At 53.1% G+C, this 24126-nt stretch overlaps 2 protein-coding genes across 13 annotated transcripts in view; both read left to right on the top strand.

Moving 5' to 3' along the window:
- KDM4A (lysine demethylase 4A) overlaps positions 1-6330 on the top strand; it is a 28199-nt gene extending 21869 nt beyond the window's left edge. Inside the window, exons 19-21 of the mRNA XM_026086780.1 lie at positions 310-429; positions 1552-1644; positions 2629-6330. Of these exons, the coding sequence (XP_025942565.1) occupies positions 310-429; positions 1552-1644; positions 2629-2769 (354 nt within the window). The 3' untranslated portion in view covers positions 2770-6330. The remainder of the gene's footprint in view (positions 1-309; positions 430-1551; positions 1645-2628) is intronic.
- A 2725-nt stretch (positions 6331-9055) lies between these two features.
- ST3GAL3 (ST3 beta-galactoside alpha-2,3-sialyltransferase 3) overlaps positions 9056-24126 on the top strand; it is a 207266-nt gene continuing 192195 nt past the window's right edge. For 6 of the 12 annotated variants that reach the window (XR_003256853.1, XM_026086815.1, XM_026086813.1 and 3 more), the window contains exon 1: positions 19960-20364. The gene's annotated coding sequence lies outside the window, so the exon portion shown is untranslated. Of the gene's footprint in view, positions 12469-19959; positions 20365-20630; positions 21025-24126 lie in introns of those variants that run through there. The other 6 variants (XM_026086823.1, XM_026086822.1, XM_026086818.1 and 3 more) reach the window with 4 other exon arrangements.

Below are 24126 nucleotides of genomic sequence, written 5' to 3'. Positions count from 1 at the left end.
AACAGAGGGTGCGGCTAATCTTTGCCTGCTTAACAGTGATAAGTGAGAAGGAAAATTTTTTGGTACTTTCATACTGTTCCTGCATGAAGTACTTTGAAGCTATGCCCATCCTCAGAATTTAAAAGCAGATGACATGAATAGATATTTCTTAACTTGTTTCTCCATCAGTAGAATAGAATAATTGTTGGGACACTGTGTGATGTGTTTCATTCAGCTGGCATAGATTCCCCCTTGATTTGCTTGATCTTCATATAACGAAGCTGCTGACCCTTACTTCTTGTCTCCCAACTTACTTCTTTTTGCTGTCAGAGTCGGGACTGTCTTCAGTTAGGTCCTCCTGATGAAGGTGAGGTTGTGCAGGTGAGATGGACAGATGGACAAGTTTATGGAGCCAAGTTTGTTGCATCACATGCCATCCAGATGTACCAGGTACAGAACTGACATTTTTTTTTCCCTGCCTTTTGCAGTAATTTCATCTTCCTTAGCTGCCTGAAGGACTCTAGGCCTTTGCTTCTGGTCTGCTTAGAAGACCTGTGGGAATTTGTCACATCAGGATTATCATAGTCTTTTGTCTAAAGCCTTGCTGTTTGCTTTCCAAGTTGAATAGAGATTAGTAGTTCTTTGGGAAAGATGAGCATCGCACAGGAGAGAATTCTTACAGCAGTGAGAATTACATCCTTTATCTTGGAAGGGACATATCATGGAGCAACATGGTGCARAAGACCCTGGCTGACTGGCAGTTTATGTAATCGTGTACACACAGGCACCTGCCATCACCATGTTGCCTTGTCTGAGGCCTTTTACATTGGACAAAAAGCTACAGGCAGTTCTTGTTTAAAAACTGAGCAATACTCGCATTTAATTGTTCTGTGCAGTTAATCCATCTTTTACCTTTCCTGGCTTTGAGCCCAGCAGGTGTCTGGAAATTCAGGGTTCACAACAAGCTGATCATGTTAACAGGGCTGTTTTCAAAGCCAGCAGAGCTGTAGTAGGGTCAAACTTAAATGCCTGAGAGTAAGTGATCCAGTGTTTTCAGCAATGCCAGATGCTGGTAAGACTCACTGGAATTAACAGCAAAGTGTTTGCTTGCAATTCTGCTTAATCTGGCTACCTACTTGAAAGTGTCAGCTTCTGAAAATCACTGGCCTTTTCTTCAGCAGACTCAGTTTCTGTAGTTTAAACTACTGTAAAGTAAGGGATATTTTTTCTGCTTAGTCAGAATGCACCGTGCCTTGCACACTTCCAAAGGGACAAACATTACAGCAAAATTAAAGTGACCAGCCAGGGAGGGCCCAGGAAAGGCTGGCTTGTCAAACGTTACAAGAATATGCCAAAACTTGCTTGGCTGCTTTCACTGCCAAGGGATTGGCAAGGTTTTGGTTAAAGTTTGTTGCAGTATACATACCTGCGTATGTATCTTATAAAACCCAAATGGTAGAAGATGATTTCAGGAGAGGCCTCTACAGGGAGGAAAAGGCAAATTCTGGTAGCAGTGGACAGGGTCTGACTCCTGAGACTGTTGGCAGAACAAAATCCATTTTTTTTTGTCAGGTGGAGTTTGAAGATGGATCACAGTTGATGGTGAAAAGGGATGATGTGTACACTCTTGAAGAGGAGCTTCCTAAGAGAGTCAAGTCAAGGCTGGTAGGTAAAGCAGGTGCAAACATCTCCTAAATAAATTCATTCTAACGTAGTTTGTCCTTGGACAGCAAGTGGAGTACACAGCAGCAAAGGATTACAATTTGATACTCTCTGCAAGTCTTTGTGAAGCTTCGTATTAGATCAGGTTACAAAAACAAAGTTATCTTTCACCCTGGAGAGACTTCATTCTCCTTCAAAGACTGGGGTGTGTAGCCCTTCCCATGGAGTTGATGYTTGTCACTGCCCCATCCTGCAGTTGCTTGCCTTATCCTTTGTTCTGAAAAGCTCCTTACAGGGTGACATTAAGGGAGCTGGCCATCTTTAAATCATAAAGTAATTTAGGTAGGAAGGAACGTCTGTGGGTTTCTAGTCCAATCCCCTGCTCAAAGCAGCACTAACTTTCAAAGTCAGATGGGGCTGCTCAGGGCCCTGTCCAGTCAAGCTTTGCTTATCTGCAAGGATGGAGATCCCACAACCTGTCTAGGTCCCTCTTCCAGTGCTTTATGCATCTCACTATGAAATATGTACTATGGAGCACATGCCAGGTATCTTACTTTACCAGATGATCCTGCACACCATAATGCAAAACCTATTGGCAGGCACACAGAATATTACAGGTTTAAGAAAAGAGTGTATCACAGTGGACTCCTGTGACTGGGGGTTTAAACATGTGTGCTCCGTAAGGCCCAGAATGCACTAGATTCCTTGAATGACTGAGAGCTTTTATTAGCTACTCAGATAAAATTGAAACCTGTGATTCTTTAGATCTCTGATTGCAGTTCGCTTAAACTTATCCCCCAGACCTTTAAATCTAGATTTTTAAGATGTTTCTCTTCCTGTGGGGTGCAGAAACCCAAAAGATCAGTTTTTGAAGAAGGCTGAATGTGTCCAAGCACCCCAAACCAATCCTTTCTTTCCTGCAGTGGGAGGATGTGGGGGCAGGGATTTGATCTGTGTTCTGGTGACTAATTCTGCTTTTCCTCTTAGTCAATAGCTTCAGATATGCGCTTCACAGAGATCTTTGCAGAGAAGGAGGTCAGACAAGAGAGGAAGAGACAAAGAGTGATCAATTCACGCTACCGGGAAGATTACATTGAGCCTGCGTTGTACCGGGCTATCATGGAGTAAGCGCTGCCTGTGGCAGAGGAGGAAGATGCCCACATCCCCAAGGATTTAAACGCTCCAGTACAACAGGCCATATTTGGATGCTTCAAATCCAGGGTGTTTTTGTTTTGTTTTTTTAAGGAAGCTAAAAAGCTGATGCTCTGCAGTAGCTGAAAGCCAGCTGTTGGATAGTGAAACAGATCCCATTTGCTGAAGCTGATGCCTGCAGACTCCTGGTCTGAAGTTGGGTCCTTACTGAATAAGCCAGCTTGGGGGTGCTGCTTTCATCTCGTCAAGCAGTCTTGCTTTTTTATTAGAGACAATTTTGACAGGTGGCAAACTCTTCTGGGAGTTGGAGCCAGGAATCTTGGCAGCTGCAGAATAGTACAAAATGTATTGTTTTAATTGAATAATGTTCCTGATTTGGGGAGTCTCCCTGGTGGCCACACCTGGGCTTGAGCAGGCAGTATTACTGGTGCTTGACATTGAACCTCTTTTTATATTTATATCCATCTTTTTGTCTCAAGCAGCTTTAGCCTCTTGTTTCTCAGCACCTCCTTTCTGAGGGTTGAGCTGTAGGCTGTTCAGGTCCAAGCAGACAGGAGGTGCTTGTGTGAACAGGTGAAATGTGAAATCGAATCCTATTGGACAAATTATTTAACCCTCCATAATGTTTTTGTTCTGATACTTGTTTTGACTTACTCATAAGTTTAACTGTAATAGTATGTGCCTCGGTATCAACAAAATCTGTCTGGAGCCCTGCGCAGTGCAGCTTTCTAACAAGAATACGCATTCAGCTCCCAAAGAGTTTCGTTCTAGTTCTCCCCCCACTAAGGCAATAATGACCAAAGGGACAGAGTCCTAACTCTCCCTCCTTGAGATCCAAGCATCACAGTATTGGGTATGACAGGGCGGCAGTATTTGAAGCAGTGTGACACCTCTTCTGTGGCAGCCCTTTGTGTGGCCACAGGCTTTTGCTTACAACAGCTAGATTTGGCTCTGAGAGAGATGCAGCATGCACTGATCTGTATGTATTACTGAAAGGCTGTGTAATGCCCTTCTGAAGCAGGAGTGCTGCCATGTTGCTGTCTGGCAAATGTTACTGCGGTGTTTTTATGGAGAGTAAGTAGGGCACATCTCAGTTGTGTTGGAGAGAATTTGCTATCCCAGCAATAGGAAGCTGAATTAAGTTGGGTAGTAGATATACCCTGAAGATGTGCCAACTTGCTCCTGTTAGTTTAAGCATTATCACACCACAGCAGGAGCCATGTAAACATGTGTTCCCTTCCCATTCCTTAGGAAAGGGATTTTAGGCTGTGGAGCAGATTGGCTGCCTTCCTTTGCATGAAATGACTGGGTGATTTTCCTGCTGGAGAAAAAAAAGGTTATGTGTTCTCCAAAAGCAGTTTGAGAGGAGAATCTTCTGGTGAAACAGACCTAATGCATCCCTGCTCTACAGGGACATGGCAATGTGTCTGCAAAATCTGGATTTGTAACTTTTTTCCTTTGTTACATAAGAACGCTATAAACCAAACTATTCTGAAACCCCGGTGCATCAGTTTGTGATTAGCAATAAAATGTAGTATTGTGTAGTGATACAACTCTTGATCAGAAAAGTAATAAACTACAACTTTTTTAAAGAAAATCTCACTTATCCCTACATTTTTATAGGGTCAGGAGGCTGATATGAGTAGCAGATTTGCACAACTGCTGTTTTGCATAGAGTTCTTGTTCTGTCCAAGGTTTGAGGCAGAATACCTTCTTCATCAGTATTGGAAGGCTTGAGGAGCTTCTGGAAGGAGATAGTGGCTTTCCTTTGTATGTTTTCCCATATCCATAGTTACTGGTTGTTCTCAGGGTATTAATCACTTTTTAATGGGTGAAGTAGTTGACTTGATAAAACTAGGATCTGGGAAGGCCAGAGCTTAGTAGCTGCAGGTGCTCAGTCCAGGCAATGAGAACAGAATTGCACTTTGATGTCTTAGTCTGTATGTAAGCCTCTCTGGAGTGATGTGCTGGTAGCGAATGTGAAGAAAAGCTTGCAGTGTCTGCACAAATTTGCCTCTATTCCTTCAGCATATCTTAGATTCTGCTATTACTTCACTTAGGCTGAACACTACCCTGCATATTACTGAAAAACAGTCTTTGCATCATCTCCTGTTTTCCCTCCAGGGAGAAAAGTTGTTGGTGTTCAGACTTTCTTGACAGGCTGCTGTATAACTTAAATGGACTGTTCCCTCCTAGGTGCTGTATGCTACTTGTGCTGCAAGCACCTGGCTCTAAACAACATTGTCCTAAAATGATGACCTAGTGCAAAGCAGCTGAATTGGTTTGAAATGTTTCAGCTGCAGCAAGTTTTTGCTACGCACCTCTTACAGTACAGTTCCCCCCCCGCAAGAGCTTCTGTGCCTGGTGTTTGTTCTGGAACGGGAGTTTTGTTCTGCTGTGTTTTCTGCAGACTCCAAACTCATGCTCTTGTCAGTTGGCTGCACTGTGTTGGAAACTGCTGCCATCCTGCGCTCAAAAACAAAGGGCCTTCCCAATTTTCTTGTCACTTCTCATGCCACGCAATTTAAATGCAAGCATACTTTATCCCAGTGCAGTGATTGAACTGCGTATTGGCTTATATTCATGAACTTAAAACAAAATTGGAGACCCTGACTTTGGGATCTATAGTATTTGACTTATCAAAAATCATGGGTTTTATGGCTTGAAGTGTTATAACAGTTAGCAATAAAAGCTCTTTATAGAGCAGCTATCTCAAAGATACATACGCTTTGAATTACCCAGACTAATAGATCTTGACTGATAGCAGTTTTCTTCAGTGGTGTGTCTTGGGAAGTGTATTTATCCCTGTTACAGAATCATTCCAGTGAGGGGAAGGTGCTGCTGGAATATCAGCTGGGCAGGTGCTTCTTGAATGTGTTCATTAGGAGGTCGTGCTCAATACACCCTGTGGGAACTCTGCTGGCCCMTTGTTAGATCCATTGCTTGTGATGTTGCAGGCAACAACTTCCTCGCCTCACTCTTCATGAAATTTCTATTTGTGGCTGGTTCAAGTTGGACCCATAAAAGGCATTTTTATTATAAACAAATAGTGGCTTGCCCTTAATTCAGGATGAGGTTGGCAAGCCAGTGATTACTTTTTATAAGGTTTAAAAAGGTGACTATCTTCTTTGTAAAGCACCTGATTGCAGTAATGTTTCTGCCTGTGGCTGGGCTTCTAGGAGACCTCTTGCTCCATCAGCAGACCCCTCAGATGACCAGAGACAGTACCTTCAGTAATAGAACCTACTCTCTTTGCTCCTTTTCTCTCTCCCCAGTTTTTCGAGCTGAGGTTGAACTGTTTCTGCACTGTTTGAGGAGCGTGGCCCGCCAACTGATCACCTATTCCAAAGCTTCCATGCATCTCTGCTCTTCCATTTTCTAATTGGGCTCCTGTTGTCTGACATACCTGCAGTTGTGCTTGGGTTTTTTTTGTTTTTGTTTTTTTTTAATGCAAACATGGGATGAAAACAAGACTCTGGTAGCCTGTATATTGTTTTCAGTTTGATCAAGTAATAAATCTAATTTCAAAATGGACAATCTCTAGACTAATTTCAGATCTCAAACAATGTGACTTGGAAATTCTCATTGTGCTTGTAATTTTTCTGTTAGCATTTTTCTCTTCTGATACTCATGTCCTTAATGCTTATCCAGTAAGTTCTCAGGCGTCTTTCAGAGAGGCTGAGTGGTGTTCTGTTATTTAAGGACTCAGTCCAGTGTGGCTGTTAAACTAGAACAAGGGCAGAGGCACAGATTCATCCTTCCTAATTGAAGTACAGAACTGAGACACCTGCATAAAGAGCTGAGTTGCCTTAAGCTCCTTCTGTTTTTGAGAGACAGCAGTAGTGCCAGAGGAGGAGTCATCAGAAAATCTTCCTGGATGCAGAATCAAATAGCTCTGCTCTTCACTTCAGTGTTCACTCTTGAATTTCACAGTGCTGGTTGAGACTTGCTGAACTGGCAGTCAGGGTAAGGAGATTCATCTACTTTAGCTCATAGATTTTCATTCCTGATACACAGAATGACCTTGAGTAAATTGCTTATTCCTTATTTTATTACTTCAGCCCATATCTCTGGCACCTAGAGTGCCAGATATTCATGGAGCCAGCTTTTCGTGTTGTGGAGCCTTTGTTAAAATATCCTTTCCCCTGTCAAATTTGTAGACATTACAGGAAGCTTTACATGTCTGTACGCACTTTAGGATACATACTATTTTAGGTTTGGCACAAACAACATGGGGGATTGTTAAATTGCCACAATAGGCCTTTTTCCTATTTCACAATGATCATTCTTCATTTCTTTGCATTGCTTTTGGAGCAACTTTAGATCTCTCCCTCAGATCAGTGAAGAGAGCAACACTTCCAAGTGGGATAAATGTGTTGTTATTGGGTTCCAGTAATGAGGATAGCTAAAGGTGTGTGTCTGTAGGTTTCCTTTGACCTCACCAGAATGGTCTGCAGAGGAATGGGAAACATTGACCTGATTGCTGTATGTATCTGCTGCGGGTTCCTCAAAGACAAGAATTTTTCCCCAGTCTCTTTGCTGCAGCCTGAGTAATGTGGCAATGCTAAAGGTCAAAACTGTTCTGGCAGCACCTAGAGAAAGAAGGAAATGTGTGGGATGGTACTAGAAAATGATTTAAATGGTGTAGTATGTGTGTTAATTTGTAGACAAAGAGTGAAGGTAAGAAAGCCTGAAAAGAGGTCCTTAGACCATAATTTTGCATTTAGGCAGAAGAGTCCTAGTTTTTGTGAATGGTTCTAGTGCACTTTGAACACCTTCAGAACATGGTACAAGAGAGGAATAAAGTGGGCCTGCTGGCTGGGCTCTTTCACCTTAGCTGCTGGGAGAGTTAGTCCTATGTAAGACGCTGCACAATGTACAAATAGAGGCCTCTCACACTACACAAGGACCCAGCATCCCAATAGTTTTTCTCTTGCCTATTTCCACACTGTTAGCTGAAAGAGGAACTGCCCACTCACTGGCTGTAGGGAAGGCAGACAGCTTGTGTGCTTGGATATATTCATATGCAAGTTGGAGTCTTCCATACAGAGCAGGAGAAAACTTGTTTTTGCAATTAGAGAATTTCTACCAGCTTGTCACATGTCCAAACAGGACATGTATCTGCACTGTGATATGTTGTATGCAAGTATACTATAGACTGAAGCAAGCTACTTCAAGAAGTATAATGAATCAAGTCTGCAATCTTGCTGAATTTAGGGAGGCAGGAGGTATGTGGTACTTGTGGACCTCTGGAGAAGCCTGAGGCATGGGGTTTAGATGGTTTTATGTACATGTGTATTAATCTTAGTTAACATGCTTGAACTCTGTCATTGAAATGCTGCTGCTGTTGAATACAGTATCCCTGCACGTTTGAGTTAAGGTCAGTGTCCATCCTCACAATAGCAGTTAACGTGGGTGTCATCATTACTGATAGCTAGAAGCAGTTTTAAAAAAAAAAAAAAAAAAAAGTGGGGACAATCTCCACCTTTGTTGTAGGTAGTAGGTGCTGACTGGCTGAAGGTCACGTGTGCAGGGTAACTATTAACATCTAGCCAGCTCAGTGGTAAATGGGAGCAGCCCACAGTGCTGGTCTGGTGCTGGAGCTGGAGATACAGGACTGTTCTGCTTGAAGCAGTGAAGTAAGAGACTAGTAGCAACTGCACAGACTGGCTTAGCACCCCTTCTGGTTGAGCTGTTGCTGCAAGTGCTGGGTAACTACCGAAGCTGTTTGGCTCTGCAGCAGAGWTGCAGCTTTTGCTTGTCCAGCCCGGCAGAGCCTAGGGCAGGATGAAGGAAACAGTTGTGCTGGCAGCCAGAGAAGGGTCTGTGGTGAGTCTTCTTTTGCCTTTCCTGTTTCCAAACATCTTTTAACAGCTGGTGTCCGAGGGGGTGGTAACACAGGGCATCCTACTCGGACCCTTGGCCCTTCTGGCAATGGGGCTGGGGCCAATCTTGCTCTTTCTCACTTCTTTAGGGCAAAGGCTCCTCTTGGATCCTGTGTGACAAGGGATCTGCAGTGCTGTTCCTGGCTGGGAAGGCCCTGATGAGGGCCCTCAGTGCTGTGAAGAGCCTGGCAAGGGGAAAATGACAGAAAAACAGACCTTGGCTCTTTTCCCTCCCCAGCCCGAGAGGCTGCGGGTCTGCCAAGGGCTGTGCAGCAGGGAGAAGAAAGACTGTGTTCATAGGAGCTGTGTGGCTCCAAGCTGCTGGGCTGGGAGCCAGACACGTCAGCACCTGATGGGCCAGCTAAAGAAGTACTTCTCTCTCCTTGCCTTGTCCAGCCTACCCCCAGGGCTTCTCCGGATAAGTCAAGTAGTGCTACAGAGTCCTAGTGTAGTGGGGTCTTTCCTACCCTGCTTCTACCCCTCTTCTGGCCCAGCGTCTTGCCTACGTGGGTCACCTCTTTGGCGTCAGCATGCTGGGGAAAACCTTTCTCCAGGAGCCTGGCTTCTGCACCGCTGCCCCTGCGCCAGGCCCCAGGCCATGCTGCCTTGGGCAGCTGTCTTTGGGGCTCTCCTCTCCGCCTGTGCCCCCAGCCTCCCCCAGTTTGTAAGGGAGCATGAACGGTTCCCAGTGAGAGGTACAGAACTGAGGGGGAATCCCTGGGAGGCTGGAGCTGCCCTTGCCTCCTCCAGCAGATCCCCACCCCTGTTCCTGGGATGCCTGGGTCCTTCTTCCTGGAACTACTGCTGGACAGAAGAGCCCTTGTGCAGCTCTTCCGGGGAGGTGCTTGGTGCCTGGTGGGGAGACTGTTTGCTCTTCTCCACAGGGCAAACAAATGGTAGGCTGCAGCTGGGCTCTGCCTAGCACCTCGGAGGTGTTTCCTTACCCCTCTCCAAGCTTGACCTGTCCTGGAGCCCTAAGAAGCAGGCGAGATTGCTCAGGTTGGTAGCATGCTGAGCTTTGCTCCCTGGAGCACTCCACTCTGGCCGTGGCAGCTCCCAAGAATCTGAGGTGCATGGAGGGGTGTGACAGATGGTTCCTCTTGCAGACAGCCTGGCACTGGGCAACACCCAGCAGGAGAGAGCTTGTAAGCTTGTGCCCAGCCCAGCTGAGGGCCCACATGGGTGCTGAGGTGCTTGGTGCTCAGCCATGCTCAGCAGAAGCAATAGGGAGAGAAGCCTGTGAATGTGCTTCAGTTCTAGTGATTTAAAGCATGCAAAATGCACCCCTGAGGAAAGCGAGAGGGGGCTGTGAGATGCTGGGCAGGACAGTAAGATCTTGTGCTCGGGAGCCCATTGGTTTGGGAGGGGGTTGAACAGATGTTTTGCTAGCTCGCTCTGGAATGAGAAAGAGGAGATGGCTGCAGAGGAGGGAAGACCCAAATCCTACCAGCAGTTGGGGCACAGCACAGCAGGTTCAAGGACAGCTCAAATCACAGCTAGCTGAACAGCTGCGAGGGTGGAGTGTGTCAGCCCCTGCATGCTCCTGTGCTCCTGGTTAACACGTAGACCTGTCCCCAGAGACTTGCATCAGCCGGTCCTGCAGCAGGACATCACGTGGAGGGGCCTTGCCCAGACACAGTGCACTATGCCCCGAGCTGGGGCTTCCTCCTGGACTGCCAGCGCTGCCTCTCAGCAGCCCTGTGCGCATGGAGCTGGGAGCTATTTTGAGAGCAGCGGTGGGCCAGAGGAAGCAATGACTGCATCTGCTGCCTGCCGCCGGCAGCGGCGGGGATGTCGGGACGTCTGTCTGTGCTGAATAACCTGGCCGGGTGAGATGCGTCCTCGCCGAGCCCTGCCAGCTGGGTAAGTGCTTCCAGGGCAGGGCCAAGCATGAGCTGCGTCCGAGGCAGGGTGCAAAGGATGGGCAATGGGGCTGGCAGCCAGCGTGTCTGTTGGAAATGGTCTGTAAGAGGCTCAAAGCCTCTCCAGCTCTGCTCTCCAGGCACATCGGAGCCAGCCCGAGCCAGGCCCCGCCGCGCAGCCAAGGCGTGTGGTAACCCTGTGGCTGGTGCTTGTTTCTGCCTCTGCAAACCCAGCTTGCAGCAGGGCAGAGAGCACCCGAGGGAGTGCTGGTGATGGAGCTGGGGGAAGGACTCCCTCCCGCCTTGTGGCATCCTAGCAAGGCCCCTAGTCCTGCCCTGGCACCCCGCATTGCCATGGATGCTACCCTGTGAGGGCCGAGTCCTACAGCAGGGTTATTCATGCGCACGGAGACTGGCAGAGCCTGGACCCAGCAGGGCTGGCAGCTCTGCTGGGAGCATCGCAGCCGTGCAGGGAAACGGCCAGGGAATCGGTTGGTGCCTCTGTGTCTCTGCAGCTTGGACAGGGCTCTGCTTGCTGCCCGCCTTGCAAGCACTGCTGCTTCCCGAAGCAGCCCTGCCTCCTGCCCTGAACCTCCAGGACCCGCAGTGCCAGGCACAGGCTCTGCCTGCCAGGGCCGTGCCCGTGTCGGGGCAAGAGAGTCTCTGCTCTGGCCTGGAGTCGTGCTCTTCCCCTGTAACAGCAAGGGCTGTTCCTATGAGGGCTGGCACAGCCCTTCTGGCTCTTCCTCCAGGCCTCTCTCTCCTCCTTTTCCCACTCAAGTGGGCTTAGGGGGATGATTGCCTGAGGCTTTGCAAGCAGCAGCCATCCTCACTGCTGTGCCCTGGGGATTTGGGACGTGCAGAGACAGGAGAGGAGGAGCTGATGGCTTTGCCCTCTACAGCTGGGTGTTGCAGAGAGCATTGCCAGCCCTCGTCACCAGGCTCAGCAGCTCTCAGCTGCTTGGGTTTTTTTTTTCTGGTTCTTTGGCTTTCGCCCACAGCCTCAGTGCTGTGCCTGCCCTCCTGGTCCCTGCTCAGCCAACTTGCTCTTCTGCTTGGTGTCCCGGTGTTGACTGCACTTGTGCGCACAGCACTGTGAGCTTGGCTGCTTGCATCCACCTTTGGCGCTGCATGAGGGGGTTGCGCAGCACCCTGTTTCGCCAGTGTTAGGGATTCACCGCCACGGGCTCCCAAACCCCAATTCCCCTCTCCCCCTCCTCAGTCCCGTGCACCCCAGAAAGGACGATGGCTGTGGTGCTGCCCCTCTCCCCYGGCCAGGAGCTCTGCTGCACGGCAGCAATCAAGCTGCTGTGCCCGGTTGCTTAACACCCTGCAATCACCCGAGTGCGCAGCAGTGCAGAGATTTCCAAGGCAGCAGCAGCAGTGTCTGAGCATGGCACCTCGTCCCCTGTGCCCGGCGTGGTGCTGTGCCCACGCGGCTGCAGAGCTGGTTCAGCCTGGAGCCGTCTAGCAGATAACTGCTCTGCCAGGGACTAGCAATTTCCTTCTGCGTAACAGAGACTGTAGCACAACTGCCACCAGCCTACTCCCAGGATATTTTTAGGGCTGCCCGTGCTGATGAGCAAGAGATGACAGCCTTGTTCCACATCCGGACCACGAGATGCCTCTCTCGGCCCCGCTCCAGGGCCGGCTGCCTGCTGCCTTGGGAGGAGCCTGGGCATCCACCAAGGATRCTCAGACCTGCAGCGTGGCCAGGGGCTCAAGGCACAGCCTTGCCCTGGGAGCACAAGAAAAAGGAGCACAGGCTGCAATGGCATGAGRGCTGATTGTACCTGCAGAGAGCTCACAGAGCTGGGAGACAAGAGGAAAACTGAGCATGCATATATATATATATRTGTGTGTGTGTGTATGCACATGAACACTTCTGTTTTGAGTGCAACTTCTAAGACTGAGCTGGACTTGGGCAGGTAATACCATAAGCAGATTGTGAATATGGTAGCGAATATGTGAAGAGGTCTCATTTCTGCTTTCTCTGCACTCGTGCAGTTTCACCGCTCTTGAGAAATCAGGTGAACAGATCCCTCAGGTTTTGCCGGCTTTGAGCTGACGGGTATTCCTGGCTTGGGAAGGAGAAGTATGTCAGGTATCTGAGCAGAAATGATGTTGTGGGACTGAAGCAGGGGCTGCAAAACACAGCCTGTGGCCACTTGCTGCTGCATAAAGAGGGAGCCCCCTTCAGCTGGGGAGATTTTCTCTTCTGCAGGGCCCGAGGCTCCTGAAAGCATTATGGAGGAATGGATCCAAAAATCCCCTTCTGGGCAGAGCCCTGCTGCAGCCCAGCTGCCCGGCCCTGAGGTGGAGACACAGCCGGTAGAGAGGGAGGAGCAGCAACCAGCTGGGGTTGCTGCCAGCCCTGCTGCAGCCGCTGAGGCCTCTGCTCCATGCTCACAGGCAGGGTGGGCAGGGGCGCCGGGGAAGGTTTCCCTGGAAACAGTTTGCTCTGGAAGCTGTGCAAAGGGCCCCCAGGTTGGAAAGCAATTGCTGCTTCCAAATGGCAGCTTTCCCAAGGTCCATTGGCTCAGAAACGGCTGAGGTTGTGTTGCTCTCTGGGGCGAGATGCTGGAGGACAGGCAGTGCGGGAAGGTGCCCCCTCCACCCGGGCTCGTCCGCAGCCGGTGCCCCCGCACTGCCAGGGACACCTGGCAGGTAGCAGGTGCCCCGTGCTGTCAGTGTGTCTTGCCTTCCTGCAGCGGGGGAGTGGGCATGTGCGTGTGTGTGTGCATGAGTGTGTGCACACATGTGCTGTTGGCCTCTCCCGCAGCCTTGGGTGTGCCATTTCCGCTTGTGCATGAGCAGCCAAAGGGCAGGAGCTTGCAGCAGAGCTGCCAGGGTGACCGGGGCCTGGGATGAGACATCAGCCACCTTGCTGGGATTGTCCAGGGGAGGTTGTGGAGGTGACTTGTGCAATGGAGAGAGGGTCCCTAATGCCAGTGGCTCTGCAATTGCCCAGCTCGTGATTTCTGGCTTGCCTTGTGCCATCGCCCGTCTCCGGTGGGCAGCTCCAGTCTGTGCATTGTTGTTTGCTTTTGGGCTGCYGTGTGGCACTCTGCACGTGTGCTGTGACCCATCACTGCTGGGAGGTGACAGTGCCAAGCCATGGCTGTGTCCTGGCCGCTGGTGAAGGAGAGAAAAAGCCCAACACATCTAGCAGTGCCCCAAACCTCACTGCTCCCCTCTCCCCTGTGGAGGGGGAGCAGGKCTGGGGCATGCTGCTCTGCCGGCTTTGCGCTGGGGCTCGTTCACCAGTGCGGGCAGCTTGTAGCTGCTGGACTGTCAGATCAGCGCCTGTTTGGGTTGCTGTGTGAATAAGAGGTGCTAATCTACCCCATCTCCTGGGAAGTGGTCTGGCGGGGAGGGTGTCCATGGTGATGACGCCTCTCCGCATTTAGCTTCCCCTGTTTCTTGGAAAGACCAGTTCTCCTGCGGGCTATCAGCCCTTGTGGGTCAGCACCCAAGGGCRCTTCCTGCAGGTTGTGGTTGCTCCTTGTTGTGCAGAGTGGCTACAAGCATGCACAGGTTGCCCAAATGCTGAATCTCATAAAAGTGGAGTGCTCACACCTGGCAGCAGAGCATGAAAACCCTGGCTGTGTCCTGCAACGCAATGGTCAGCGCAACGCACACCAGGGCCCCTAGCCCCTACACCCCTGCCCCCCCGGCCCGTGGGGCCAGTTTGCCCTGACGGCTCTGCATTACAGACTGTACCGTAGCAGCTGGCTCCTCTCTTTCCTTCCCTTTTGCAATGGGGAGAAGAAGAGCACCGGCTGCCTCGTCTTGCTGATGGGCCTCCAAAGCCCCCTGGCACGGGAGCACCCGCACCCCCGCCGGGTGGCAAGGCCAGGCTGTTCCCAGAGCAGCGGGGATGTGCGCCTGCGGGCTCCTTTGGGTGCCGGGGGGGGCTGCGGGAGGGCAGTGTGTGGGGCAGGTGTCCAAGGGGCGCCCCACTTGCCAGCCCCACGCCTCCCACGCCAGGTGGGGGCTTTCGCGCCCACGGGCGAAGCACCTGCGGCGGCAGCTCYGGCGCCTCCTCCCACTGCCTTCCCGGGGACTGGCAGGATCTGCGCAAAGGCAGCGAGTCGTCTGGCACCTTCCCTCTCCTCCCTCTGCTGCTCCTCGCCCCCAGCCCGCTGCTACCTCTTTGCTCCTCGTCCCGTTTCCAGATGGATCGTGCCGCCCCCGGGGCCGGGTGCTGCTATTGCTAGCGCAGCCTGCGGGCGAGCAGTCACGGCGAGGGCGCTGGGGAGAGCGTCTCTGCCCCGCGGCGCCCAGGGGCGTTTGGCAGTGCCTTGGCACGTGGCAGAGGGTTTGGAGGAGGCTCCGGTCGCCCACGCCGAGCTGGGAGCAGCCAGCAGCTCCGCAGACACTGGGACACCCTGGGAGCTGCTCACTGAAGCAGGTTGAAAGAGCATTAGGCAAGTCGACCTGCACAAACGCTACTGCAAAATCAGTGTTTTTATGCCAAATTATGCAAGAAATGAGGCCAGGAAAGAAGGTGTGAAAGGACTTATCCCAAAGGAGTGTGCTTGTACCTGTGCCGTCGATTATGCGCCAACCTGACACGAACTGGCACGTGGGCCCCGTTTGTGTCTGAAATCATGATAAACGACATCATGAGATTTGAAAGGGGGCACGACTTGGCCGCCGCGGGAATACAGCTTACTCAGGAGTGACACTGGCTCGCAGCCATTTCCTTGGGGCACACAGGGAGGAGATCAAACATGGATACACAAATTGGAGAGGTTTGTAAATCCTAAGCAGGGGTTGAACCAGCAGCATTGTAAACTGTTGTGCTTTGACTGCGTTTTTAGGCACTGGCTCTCCTGGAGCTGCGTGGCAGAGACCAGGGCGAGCACCAAAGCCGGTTCCCGCGCTGCAGGAAAATTGGGGTGTTACTGGGCTGCAGTATGAGCGTGTGTTAGGATGCTTCAGTTCACCAGGCATCGGGGGCAGCCGCAGATAAGGTAGGATTCATGTAGGTATTGGCAAGAGGAGCCAGCTGCTGGGTGGCTCATGGCTGCAATGGGCCGGCTGGAGTTAGGAAAAGTCTTTCTTGCTCCAAAACAATTGATTAAAAAAGCACTCAGGCTTGGAAATGCGGCAACAGAGGGCTGGAGCCAAGCGCTGCCGGGGGCGGCGCGTGCGCTCAAGAGCCGCGCGATGCTGAGCAGCCGGGAACGAGTCRGGCCATACCATGACGCTCAGGTGTGGGAAAAACGTGCGTGGGAGCTGGAAGCACGGATGGAGACGCCCGTGCTCCGGCTGAGCCCCTCCGCACCCRCCCGCTCCCATCTCTGGCACTCGGCGTTACCCCGGCCTCCCCTGCCAGCGGCTCCTGGCGCAGTTCGGCCAGGCGACAAGGAGCRTCCCCAGCCGGGACCCAGACCGCCGCGGCCTCAGCCCCACGCAGGCTTTCCCTGCGAGCCGAAGGGGAGGCGAGGGCAAAGCGCCGAGCACCATCCGGGCACAGGGCAGCAGGGGCAATCCGGGCCTCTCCGGGAGGAGGGTGAGCCCGGGGGGTGTGAACGGATTGGGGCGAAACCGCCACTGCGGCCGCGCGGGCAGGCTTCCTTGTGTCTGAGCCACAGATGCTGTTGGGAAGTTAAATTAAAACTCAAGACCGTCTAATCTCATTTTAAAGCTTCTGAGCAATGGGGATGGATAACTCCTGCAGTGTTCGATGACCGGGCTGCTGAGAAATTTAATTAATTTCAGGCTTGAATTAATTAATTTCAAGCTTGATTTTTTCCTTCTGCAGCTCCCTGCAGCCGTTGGGTCTCGTGCTGTGCTCTGCCAGGCCGAAACGCTCCGCGCCAGCAGTGGTCCTTCCCCCGTAAATGCAGAGACCGGTCACCTCTCTGCTGTCTCTCAGGGAGCCCCATGTCCAGGCCTTAGGTCCTTTTCTGGGGTGACGTTGCTGCTCCTCAGGATCTCCATGTCTGTTCTGAGGTTAGGGCAGTTGAATTGGACATAAAATTGGCTTCGCCAGTGCTGCAGAGAGAGGCAAGAGCGCTACCTTTCTTCTGCTTGCAAATCCCCTGCGCACGTCTCCGGATCAYGTCCTCTCCCAGCCGGTGTGCCGGGATGCATGTTCATAGCAGCAACTGTGTGTGGAGATGGCTGTCTCTTTTTTCTGGCTTTTTTTTCCCTTTATTTCCTTTTTTATCTCTCCCTCCTGCTGCTTTCCGGGAGATCCTCCATCTCCTGGTACAGGCTGTCCTCCGTGTTCCCAAGTACCTTACTTTGCATCCAGGGCTATTTAAAATGCACCATGGCTTGTGATAATTTTATCAGACAGTTCAGATCACTCCGTAACAGCAAGCAGCTTGTTCATTATTTGTATCATCCACAAATTTAAGCCTTCATCTTGTCTTCTAGATAATTGATTTTAAAAACTATTAAATGGCAATGGACCAAGAAACAGTCTCTCAGGGTCCAGTTAGGTCCCCATTTGTTGATGTCTCCCCATTAAAACTTGGCTCACTGACAGACCTCAAAATGTAGCTGTTAATGAATTTAGTTGTTAGTCTAATATGAGCCTTATTAATTCTTTATAATACATTTTTTTAATTAAAAACCAACATCATTGTTGAAGACTGTGGAAAAGCCCAAGCGTGCTATATAGATGCTGGTGCTTTTGTCTGCCAGACCTTTTCTTTTGTGCAAAGACAATGAGTTTTTTAAAACACTCATGTTCTATGAAACCACATCCGTGGTGCCATTTGCTGTGTTTTCAGCTTCCCAGTGACAAAATCCCAAACCTGAATTCAGGTGCCTCTGCTGTTTCTTTGCATGTTGCTTTGGCTCTTTCTTGAGCCAAAGGCTTACCCTGGCCACCCTCCAGCTCAATGTTTGTTAAAAATTAACACTTGTGGTTCAGAGAAAACCACAACTGCAACRTCAAAACTTTGTGTGCAAATCACCTGGCCCATGGCACGGACATGCCTGGTTTTGGGAGCCTCAGCCTCTCCTCGCTCTGCTGCGGCACGAACGTCCCGCTCCAGCTGCGGTGCTGCGTGAGATGGGGTCACTCCTGCAGGTCCCTTCGAAGGAGGACACGGACTATGGTTGGAAAGTATCTGCCTCCCCTGCGTTGCTCTTTTGGGTATTTGTAAGGCTTGAAAGGACTCGGGGCAATGCTTGGGTGAGGGCTTGGGGCAGAGCTGCCGGCTGCCGTCCTTGGGCTTGAGGCAGCCAAAGCGAGCAGGACCCCCGGGTCTCCCAGGGCCATCCCTCATGTCTGATCCAGGTTTGTGGCCTTTCCAGCTTTAATTGTCTCAGAAAACCAGGTCTATTCAGAAACTGTCTCAGAAATTCAGGTCCACCTAGTGTTGCTTTGCTCCACATCTCCGTTTGTAAAAAAGCCCCCTTGCCCATCCACAGCGCTGGGAGCAGTCGCAGCTGATCGCCGCAAGGACAGAAATCTGTTTTTGCACTCTCAGCCCAGGAGAGACAAAGCAATTACACAAGGAGCTGGGCCGTTTCCAAGTTTACACATCAGCAGTGTAATTAGCAGAAGTGCAGTTGCAGACTGTGATAGCTGATGACTGTGTGTGGCCTGGGAAAAATCTCCAGTTTCACTCCCAAGTCTTGAGCACATTAGGCTGGGGTGGCTGCTCTGGAAAAATAAAACCTTTGAGTAGTAAATACACAAGGAACACATGAGCTGTCGTCTTTAAGGAGCAGGATTAAACAGGGGAACTCCACCCAGGGTATTGTATTTACCAGACAGTTTTCACAGCGTACAGCACACTAAGCAGTGCACCGGCTTCCTGAGTGACTGCTGTTACTGAGGGTGGGTTGGGTAAAATGTTCAGAGGCATTGTGTAATATTTCCCCAATTTCACACCCAAACCGGGCAGAATACCAGCAGGTGCTACCTGTCTTCTTCGCCTTATTTCGTAGCACAGTGGCTGGTGAGAGCTGGGACGCCTGCTCGCGGAGAGCTGGCCGGCTCCGCACCCGGCCCCGAAGGGCCACACGCACCCTCGGAAACACGCCCGGAGCGGGAGGCTCTGGCTGCCCGGGTAAAATAACCGCCGGGAGGAGGGAGTGGGAGGGAAATCCCGCCAGGCTCTGCCTGCCAAYGGTTTCTCCGGCTGCCCCACGGCCACCGGCGTGCCGGCCGAGCGCCTGCAGACATCGCGCCCTCCGTGGCACTCGCCGCGGGCGCAAACCCGGCGTTTGCAGGCTGCTCCGAAACGGCACCGGCGAGGCAGCCGAGCTGGGACGGGGTGAGGGGGACCCCGGGAGCGGAGGTGCCACCGTCGCCCCGCTCTGCCTTTCAGGACCCTGGACGCACAGGAGCGAAGGTGCCGCGGGTGCTGGCTCCAGCCCGGCAAGCAGCAGGTCTGGGGAAGGTCTGGGGCAGCCTGCGCGAATGCCTGGTTCTGGCAGACAGGGTTAAAGCAGCAATTTGAGACAGAGAAGAGGAAAAGGCAGGTGTAACCCCCATGTTAAAGCATTGGTGAGGCTTATTGAGGGATGCTGCGGCTTGAAAAGGATGCAGGAAAACCAGGGAAGTTATATAAAGCAGACATGCAAAAAAAAAGGCTTAAGGGTGGGGGGAAAGCCTGGCAGTAAGAAAATTAAGGAACTCAATATATCTAGTTCATTGGAAAGATGGCTGAGAGGGGGCTTGCTTTGCAGCATGTGTGTCGTGTCACAGCGAGCAAATGCCAGACTCTAAAAGGTCCTTTAGCAGGAGGCAGAGCAAAATGGTGCATCTGCAAGCTGGAGCCAGGCTCAGAAAAGTGGGATGCTCCTCTAAAAGTGAGGCTGATGGGCTCCTGAAACAGAGCCGGGGGAGCTGGGAGTCTCCAGCTTGTGTCTTAAAATCAAGCTTAGCTCCTTTCTTGGAAAACATGCATGGGCCAAACATGATATACTGGAACTAATGCAAGAAGGTGAACTGCCGAGCGGTGCTCCGGACAGCTGTGCAGAGTAATACAGCTGAATGTCAGCAAGGAGCATTCGATCGTTTCATGTGAGAAAGGCGCTGGGAACCGTGGTCTGGTCGGGCAGATCGCGGGGGGATGTGTTAGTGCAGGCTCCGGAGGTACGTCTGCGCATGCAGGGGTAAGTGTGACTCTCTGCTGTTCAAAACATCTGGAGGGTGGCAGAATTTTTCAGCCAAGTTCTGCTTGTTTTAACTCATTTTATGTGGGACTGCTGATGATTCTATTGAATGCTTCTGTTCCTCCAGTAGCTAGGGCACTATGAAGTGCAAAGTGCTGCCTGCAGACTGATCACACTTCTCCCGAGCTAGAGCCTGTGTTTAAGAATAACGCGTAATGCATGCACGAGATAAAACAAGTTGGGCCAGAGAGATAAAGACAACACAGCAGCGTGTTACAGACCAGATTGCATTCCTGGAGCCTGTGCATCAGCGGAGGTAATCTCCGTGTAGCCATTACTGGAGAGCAACCTTCAGTGCGGTATTTAGTGGTATTTAGTTAGTGATAAAATATTAAGTTAATTAGTATCCAGTCTGATTAGATGACATGTAATTTGGAGTGAAGGATTACAGTGTGAGCACTGGTGTGAGAATCGTTACAGGGCAGAGAGTCAAGACGAGCTCAGCAGCCTCGCTGCAGAGGGAGTCCAGAAGGTGACGTGGGTGTATTTCGCAACTAACACGCATAGCTACAGCATAACTTTATTTTATGATAAGAAAAGAATACACAGACGTTATTTACCTTTACGTGTCACACCTGAGGATGTGCAGCCCAGCCATCATAAACCGAAATAAAGCAAACCGTGTGGTTTCGAAGCAAATGCCCTGGCCACCTTCACGCCGCACGTGTGTGGTGAGTTTGCAGAGCGGCTTCGGGACGGGCAAGCGAGGCTTCTTTCGGAGGAGAGGCAGCCGGCAGCGCTGCCGAAGGCGGCCCCGACGCGCCCAGCCCCGGCGGGGACGCGAGCGGCTGTGCCTGACCCAGGCTGCGTCCAGTCCGGCACCAGCGCCCTGAACCGCGTGTGCGTAGGGGGGGGACGCGGGGAAACCACTCCGCCTGCTCCAGGCCGGGACCCGTTCCCGCTGCGCTGGTACCTGCGTGCGGAGCCGCGTCCCCGCCGCTCCCCAGTCTTTTCTTTCGGACCGCGGGCCAGCGTCGCTCTGGGAAGCGCTCTGCAAACGCGCGGGCGGACGCGGGCCCTGCCCGAGGCTGAGCGAGCCGACCGCCGGCCAGGACGCGCGCCTGCTCGTGCCCTTTCGTCTGGTCAGTTTTGCCGGAAAAGCTCCAGAGCGTTCTGGAAAGCAGCGTGGCAATATGATAGGATTTAATCAGACTTAATTATTCCCCTGTTGTCTATCTCCTAGCAACATCCGGCTTGACAGCTGCCTGCGAATGAAATGTGTGAGCTAAGTAGGACCATGCTCAGACTAAAGCCATGCTACTCGAACCAGATCACTCCACTAATCGCTGCTCCAGGTCATCTCGTGGCTGTCAGACCGCTGCCGGCTGAGGGTGCCTGATTTCCATAAATGCTCGGCTCTCCGCTTCCTAGTCTTTTCCAGGCCGGCAGGAAACCTGGCTTGGTCCTGGGCTCTTTGCGGTGCGCCGACACCTGATAACGCGGGGTAGAGTTTCCCGGGTGCCGGAGGCGGGTGAGCCGCCGGCCCCAGCCTTGTCGCGCTGCGGCGGGGCGAAGGAGGTCGTCGCCTCGCTGGCTCCTTGTCAAAACCAGGTCGTCCGCTGCGCCCGCGGACCGCGCGAGCGGGTGAGACGCCGCCGCCGCCGCCGCCGCCTGCCCGGTGGCGCAGCCCAGGCGGAGCGGGGCGACGCGGCGCGGCGGCAGCAGCGGGGCCCACGGGCAGGTGGCGGGTGCTCGGGGCGCCCCGAGGCGCCGACGGCCCCTCTCCGCGCACCTCCTCCGCGCCGGCGATGCCCACGAGCGAGCGTGGGCACGGGTCGCTGGCCGCCTGCCGGCTCCCCTGCGCCACCCCGTCCCGGGCTCAGGCGGCGCCTGCCCGGCAGCGGCGGGAACCACCGTGGCGTCGCTTCAGCTCCCTGGGCTTCACATGGCTTTTTGTTTTCCTTCTGTTATTAGTGAATCACGGCGGGTGGAGATGGGAAACTGCCGGGTTCCTGTACTGTCTCGAAGACGGAAGTTTATTTCTTGTGGCATCTTTTTGTTTAGAAGACTTTGTCCTCAGTAGCCCCAATGGCTTCTTTAATTCTTTATCGGTCCCCTCCCGGTAGCAGCCTGTGCTCGTGCTTTCCCGCGGCCCTGCGCCGGAAGAGCGCCGGGGCTGCTCGGCAGCGACGAGGCCAGCAGGCGGGAGCGGCGCCGCGGGAGGGGCGGGATGCGCTTGCCSGGCAGCCGTGCGCTGCGCGGGCGGGAAGCGCACCGCGAGGGGAGCCGTGCGGAGCGGGCGCCGCCGGCGCAGGTGCTGCGGGAGGGCAGCGGACGCGGTTTGTGCGGCCCGGTGCAGTGGAGGGCAGGGAGGCCGTGCGCATCCCGGGGTGGTGGTGCCACGGCCGGGCAGCACCGCGCCGCCCTTGGTGGGTGTGCGGTGCTTTGAGGAGCTGCAGTGCTTGGAGGCAAAGTTGGGCAGTGCAAATGCAGTGACCCCGCACTAAACTAGACTGTGCAGTGTGGCGAGGTGCAGTGCAGTGCCTGGAGGCTAGACAAGGTTGGGCAGTGCAGGGCAGTGGTTGTAGGCGGGAAGCGCTGCACGGGCTGGAGGCGAGGCTGGGCAGTGCATGGCAGTGGGCGGCAGCCAGTGGTTGCAGGCTGGGCAGTGTGGTGCTGTTGCTGGAGGGAGGTGCAGGGCAATGATTGAAGGGCTGTTCAATATAATGATGGGGGGGGTTGTCGTGCAGTCTTTGGAGCTTGGGCAGGGCGGTGATAGGAGGGAGATGCAGTGCACTGTAATGCAGTGACTGGAGGCTAGGCAATGTGGTACAGTTGTTGGGGATGCAGCCAGTCGGAGGGAGATGCAGTGCCATGCGGTGATGGGGGTGGTGTGGCACAGTGTAGTCACTGCAGTGTGGTGCAGAGGTTGGAGGGAGACACAGGGTGATGCACTTACTGGAGCCAGGTAGTGTGGCACAGCAGTGTGTGGAGCTGTCGCAGCTGCAGGCAGGTGCAGTGGTGTGCAGTGTAGTGCTGTGGCAGGAGGGATGGTTGAGTGTAGTGTTTGACAGGAGGTGCAGTGGCTGGAGAAGCTCTGCAGTGCTGTGACTGGAAGTGGTGCAATGCAGTTAGTGACTTAGGGGTGCAGTGTTGTGCAGTGATTGGGGGAGGTGTGGAGCAGTGCCATGCAGTGATTGGAGGGGGGCAGTGCAGTGACTGGAAAGGGGGACACTGTGGTTCAACAACTGGAGGGGGGGAGCAGTGTAGTGCTGTGACTGGATGCAGGGCAGTGCTGTGCAGTGATTGGAGGTGTTGCCGCACTGTGCAGTGGCTGGAGGTGGCGTGGTGCGATGCCATGGAGTGACCGGAGGAGGTACTGTGCAGTGACTGGACATGGTATAGCGTGAGTCACTAGGGGTGCAGTGATTGGAGGTGGTGGAGGGCAGTACAGTGACTAGAGGTGCAGTGCAGTGATCAGAGGGGGGACAGTGTGGTGCAGCGATTGGAGGGGTCAGTGCCAAGCACTGTTTGGAGGAGTGCCACGCAGTAATTGGAGGGTGGGCAGTGGTGTGCAGTGATTGGAGAGGACCAGTGTGTTGCAGTGATTAAGGGTGTGAGGTGCAATAAATAAGGGGGTGTGTTGCTGTGATTGCAGAGGGGTAGTGCATTGCAGTGCTTGGAGGGGGTGTGGTGCTGTGATTGGAGGGAGCAGTGCAGTGACTGGGGGTGCAGTGCAGTGACTGGAGGGGGCAGTGCGGTGCAGGGATTGAGGGGGGTACAGTGTAGTGCGTGGAGGGGCAGTGCGGTGCAGTGATTCAGGGTGTGTGATGCAGTGCTTGGAGGGGCAGTGCAGTGCAATGATTGAGGGGGCAATGTGGTGCAGTGATTGAGGGGTTGCGGTGCAGTGTTTGGAGGAGCAGTGTAGTGCAGTGATTGAGGGGGTGTGGTGCAGTGCTTGGAGAGGGGCAGCGCAGTGCAGTGACTGAGGGGGTGCGGTGCAGTGCTTGGAGAGGGGCAGTGCAGTGCAGTGATTGAGGGTTTTGCAGTGCAGTGCTTGGAGAGAGGCAGTGTGGGGCAGTGATTGAGGGGTTTGCAGTGCAGTGCTTGGAGAGGGGCAGTGCGGGGCAGTGACTGAGGGGGTGCGGTGCAGTGCTTGGAGAGAGGCAGTGTGGGGCAGTGATTGAGGGTTTTGCAGTGCAGTGTTTGGAGAGGGGCAGTGTGGGGCAGTGATTGAGGAGGTGCGGTGCAGTGCTTGGAGAGAGGCAGTGCAGTGCAGTGACACCCCCCCCCCCATGCTCGCCGCGCATGCGCGCCGCGCCCCCGCCCTGCCGCAGCCCTCCCGAGGGCGGGGGGGCCGGGGGACTCCTCCGCTCCCGACCCCCTCCCGCCGGCTCGCGATTGGCTGCGGCAGGCGCCCCCCGGGCCCCGCTATTGGCCAGCGGGCCGCGCCCCGCCATTGGCCGGCGGGCCCCGCTACGCGGGCGGGTTGG

Source organism: Apteryx rowi, unplaced genomic scaffold, assembly GCF_003343035.1.
Source record: "Apteryx rowi isolate R43461 unplaced genomic scaffold, aptRow1 scaffold_7, whole genome shotgun sequence".
Taxonomy (NCBI): domain Eukaryota; kingdom Metazoa; phylum Chordata; class Aves; order Apterygiformes; family Apterygidae; genus Apteryx; species Apteryx rowi.
This window is presented reverse-complemented; position numbering and strand designations above follow the sequence as displayed.